The 4,948-nt window shown below is 42.7% G+C and overlaps 1 protein-coding gene across 1 annotated transcript in view; it reads right to left on the bottom strand.

Moving 5' to 3' along the window:
- Positions 1 to 3,249: 3,249 nt before the first annotated feature.
- Positions 3,250 to 4,948, bottom strand: part of T265_14792 (hypothetical protein) — a gene marked incomplete at both ends in the record, with an annotated part of 22,029 nt that continues 20,330 nt past the window's right edge. The window contains one exon of the mRNA XM_009175257.1: positions 3,250 to 3,689. Coding sequence (XP_009173521.1) covers positions 3,250 to 3,689 — 440 coding nt within the window. The remainder of the gene's footprint in view (positions 3,690 to 4,948) is intronic.

The raw sequence follows: 4,948 nt of genomic DNA, 5'->3' as shown, positions 1-4,948 counted from the left end.
TGTGAATCGCAGTCCCCGACTTAAAACTTCCACATTCTCCATATCTATTCTATGTCCCGTGTCTAAGGCGTGTACCGCCATCGCTGTCTTTGACCAGCGTTTGGTATCCTTCCACATTCCTTGGTGGTTTGTTAATCCTTCTTTTATGCTCACCAATTCTGGTGTGCAATTCCCTGGCAGTTTGTCCTATATAAACCTTAGTGCAATCGTTGCAGTTAATTTTATACACAGTCTCTACTCCATTCAACCGGCAGGGAATCTTTCAATTATCCAACTTTTTCGAAAACGATGACTACCCAATCGGTTCCAAGAATATTTCACATGATCCTTCATTCTACTTACTGACTCCCGTGAATTGCAACAGTGGTTCGTCAAACATCTCGTCAAGCGATCAGAGTTGATCGGAATTTTCAGTTTGCTCACTGCGCGAAACCAATGATCCCCATTTGAAACAGACTTTTTTGCGAGTGTGGTGCTCGTAGTACCTCGGTGCGTCCAGCCACGCATTGATAAACGTGTGCTCGTTACTGTTTAACGAATAGCTCTTACTTCAGAAGATACGACAGCCAAGCAAACCAGAAGTCACCTGAAACTGACACACTGTGTTTTAATTGCATACCGGGGTTGATGCAGTTGTGTGTGTCACGTGCGCGTTCTACGGTGATCGAACGCATCGCTGTACGATGCGGCCTCAGTTGGACTGAAGGCTGCATCAACTCACAAAATGAGGAAACCAACAACACTGACTTTCACGCCCAGAATCATTGAAACCAGTGGACAGAGGAATCGGACATTTTAATAAATAAATCCCCCGCCCAGTCAAACTCTAGTTTCTGTTCTGCCTGGTAAATTTAGAGAACTAGCCGCCAGCCTGAAGTCCCACTCTCAACCGGATAGCGAAATCCGCGAGATATATTACCACAACCACTGTTCTGTTTCACCAAACTGGGTCCAGGGCTGGTCTGAAACACAAGTGGTGAAGTAGCAGAAAAGAGATAAACCAACTTCACGCGAGTCGATTTGGAGGGGATGAAGCGGCTGAAATAAAATCTAAAACTCCCGGAATCGGGCGACATGTTCATGTGGTTTTGTACCTTTGTTTAGTTGCCATTTATTGGGTAAAGTGGCCGAGAATTTGAATCCCCATTTCGATGGCGTTCGCTTAGTGTTTGTTCTGTGTGCTACTTCCGGTTCACTCCTATCAATGAAACATGATTTTATATCTTTTAGCAACCTTACAGCAAAACATTTCGAGAAATTTTGTTCTGTTCGTATCAGAACACAACATTTATTGTTCCAGCGAGGTGATTCACTTAGTTATAGATCTTACAGGGAGAAGATATAATTTGAAGCTTGCGCGAGTGTGAGCGCTACTCACGAGAAAATTTGATTGCATCGTGGTCGGCTTCCCTGTTGGTTGTGATATACTCCTATTTTTAGTAGTTTGTTTTTACGTTGCTTTCTTCTTTGAGTCCGAGTTCAGCCTCGGGTTTGTGGTTCTGGATTTCCGGTTGTAAGTAAAACACAGAGACATATGCTACCATTTCAAATTTTACCATAAGGAAAACAACGTTTCCTGTGCTATTGGTGCAGTGTAGAACATCCGAGATCGGATGCGAACCGATGATGTTTCCTATGATGGTGTTGAAACGCTCAAGTCGGTGAACAAACCAACGTCTAACAACAGCACATAACTAATTGTGCTATTTTCCAGAAGGTTCTTATATCTTTCATTGAAATGATGTTTACTCCGCTATCCTACATAAAATGCCCTTTGTCTTAGAGGGCGACGATTATCATTCAAAGAAAAGAAGTTTTACTGCCGGAATATGCTGCTGCCGCGCGACGACCAAGCAAGGAAGGGGGCAGACCTAACCTCGATCACTAGGCGAGTTTGTATGCGAATTTGTACGCTACGTAGCATACAAATGCGTATGCCATGGCAGCTGGAGTCAGTGACGTTCCGGGTTGTGGGTAGTAAAGCTGTGTGCAGTAAACCCGTTCTACGTATTTGACAACTTCAATTCACGAACAACCTGTCCTACAAACCCGCTGCCTTATCCAGAAGACCATGCCAGCATCTATTACCTCTAAGTCACGTGTGACTAATCAATAGTGAGACGTAGTATCATTTGTTACCACGTCTATAGTTCGTGGTGAAACTCCTGAGGTATGCAGTATACCTAAGTGACAACGAGTTCAGATCTCACTCTCTAACGTCTTCACTTCCAACGTGTCTTCAAAGCAGTCCTAATCGATAAACCATCGAACTATGGTTTCGATTCCTGATCTCCAATGGCTTCGACAACCACCTTGATACGACCGAATTCGCTCAAATTTGTACTACGGCAGCAATCAGGCACAATAAATCTCCATCGGGATCCTGAACTCCCTTTACTCTTGTACTACTTCTAGTCAAGTATACCTTTAACGCCTTACTGCTGTAGCATGATGTTGAATAGTCGGATTTCACTAAGATCCTTTGGACTCTTATGGGGGGGCACGTTGGAAAACTGGCACCAGCTTGATTGCTTGCTCAACCAATTGCCCAGTTTCTCTTTAGGCGGCTTGTCCACGATGGAGGCGTGAGCTACTGGTGAAAAGTCAGTGAGTACTGGAAGCCCATTGGGCCTGACCTTCACTATGCGCATGCGTTCCGCCTCCCTAAGCTACAAGGTGTTGATTGGCATCAATCACCCCATCGTTTCTCTCAAATTCTATCGGTCTTTGCGGAGGTTCGAATAAATACAGAATTATCTGCATAGCATATGTTTGTTCTGACCCTGAAAAGATGATTGTTTCATCTATTGTGCTTGAAAGGACTGACCACGTGGTTGTTCGGTGAACAGTTTTGCGAACCACTGGTTTCAATTAATTAGCCGCTAAAACTGGTCGACAGACCCTCAGTTCTGCTGAAAATGGCATACAATTTTCGACCAAAGTGTAATGTTTCCAGTCTCTCCATGGACGGAAGTCATCGCGTGGCCGCATTAGTGCAGGGTCTGACCGTAAATTCTCTGCGTAAGTTTTATTTATGTTGAAAGAACTTAGCAGTAATATGGAGGGTTGGAAGTCACCTCACAGTCATTTTATCTTAAAACAACCTTAACGTGTTCTGATTAAATTTTACACACTGAAGATTGAAAGTAAACCGACAGGTTGTGTGGCCCGTGTGTACTAATGGTTCCAGGAAGTAGGCCCATAAAAAAGTAATTCTATACTATCCTAATCAACAGGCTGTCTGCTGACCTGCAATGTCTTCATAAGAAGGATGAACATGTCACGCTCTTTTGTTTTTTCCACTTTTAGGCACTCCTTTGCCTCGTCACACGCTTTCTGGAACTCATTGTAAACCTTCTGTTTCAAGGTGACACTCTCACTGGGATCTGAGGTAATTTCTTCCTCGTTCAAAGCCTTTAAATAGTGGGTTCCAATAAAAGAGCTTTCATCCAACAACCTCAGTAGTTTGACCGCTTCTTCCAACCTTTGCTGTTCAATATGACCAAGCGTTTCCGCAAGTCTTGCTTTCTCCAGTCGAAAACTTTCTGAAGGTGTGTTGCTCAGGCTTGGAGGGGGATCAAGAGTGTAACGCGTTTTTGAGTCAAAACCTTCGCCACATGTTTGGGTTACTAGTTCCACCGGCAGATCCTCATTCAGGATTACATCTGTTTTGAACAGACAATAAAGACCTATAAACAGATGATTAATCTAGGCCTTAATGTATTACGATCAGCTATAAATTAAAGGTGCGTCGATAGATTCATCCAACTAAACTGGCCATCTGAACTATAGCTGATGGGATAGAATTAGCGCAAGTGAATGGCTTTGTTGCTTTTTGATGAATAAAAAATCCCACCAATTTTTGTTCTAAATAATAGTTAAAAGGAACATAGTTGTATGTCAAAGGTACTCAGATGAATCTTCTACTCATACCAAGCCATATAATTCTGTGGGACACTCCAGCTGGAAAATAACGTACAGTACTTGTTGATTCTCCGGTTAACACCGAATCAGTTAGCTAGTGAGGGTAAAATTTGTTGTTCAAACAGAATTTATGGTTGAAGGGGACTGCACCTACCTGATGAGCCCCAAGGCGGTCATGGGCTGTCGAGTAGTCCTCGGGAACCTAATGAGTAACGTGCTCTGTCCATAGATAACGCATATTCGTTCATTAGATGACGGAGGGTATTATTATCAATCTAAATTAATAGTAGTCTTTCGATCAAAAACCATAAAGAGGTGAGGTATTTCACGGCAGGGAGGATTTTACGGGAAACCATGGTCGATGGAGATCATGATCCACATTCGAAGAGATCTTTTAGTTGTGGTTATGATGACCGCTGTTAATGAATTATCATTCAACCCGGATTCCTTCCCCCAAATCTGACCCAAATTCATCCATTTCAGATAACTTCAGCTTTTATAATCCAAAAGATTATGCGTTTTATCTTTCCCCTTATGCAGTAGGATTAGTCTAGGCTTAGTAACAAAGCGATATTTTACCGTGTATCGTCCGACGCTCCAATAAAAATGGAACTTCATTTCAATTCAGTAGTATTTTTCAATCATTGAAAGATAGAAAGCACCGTAGAGTTACGTCACCCTTGTTCTCTTGAATCATCAACAGTGCTCACCTCATGAAACTACAGAGAGATTCAAACCCGGTCAGTGAGAGAAGATGTGACCGTCGGGTCATGAGCCTTCGGTCAGCAGAGTGATTAGTTCCACTTTTGCAATATTTTGCCTAACTGCCTATCCAGATGAGAACCGTATGCTACCTCTCTTGCAACAGTTAAGCTTTATACACAACTATCTTCGTTCATCTTGGGTTCCTCCGGTTACTCATTCATCGGTAAAAGTAATCTCTAGACCACCGGGCTATTAACAAGGCTTACGAACTGGAAGTGAACTTCGGAAATGATATGGAGTTATATATATATATATATAT

Source organism: Opisthorchis viverrini (assembly GCF_000715545.1).
Source record: "Opisthorchis viverrini unplaced genomic scaffold opera_v5_265, whole genome shotgun sequence".
In the NCBI taxonomy this organism is placed as follows: Eukaryota; Metazoa; Platyhelminthes; class Trematoda; order Opisthorchiida; family Opisthorchiidae; genus Opisthorchis; species Opisthorchis viverrini.
This window is presented reverse-complemented; position numbering and strand designations above follow the sequence as displayed.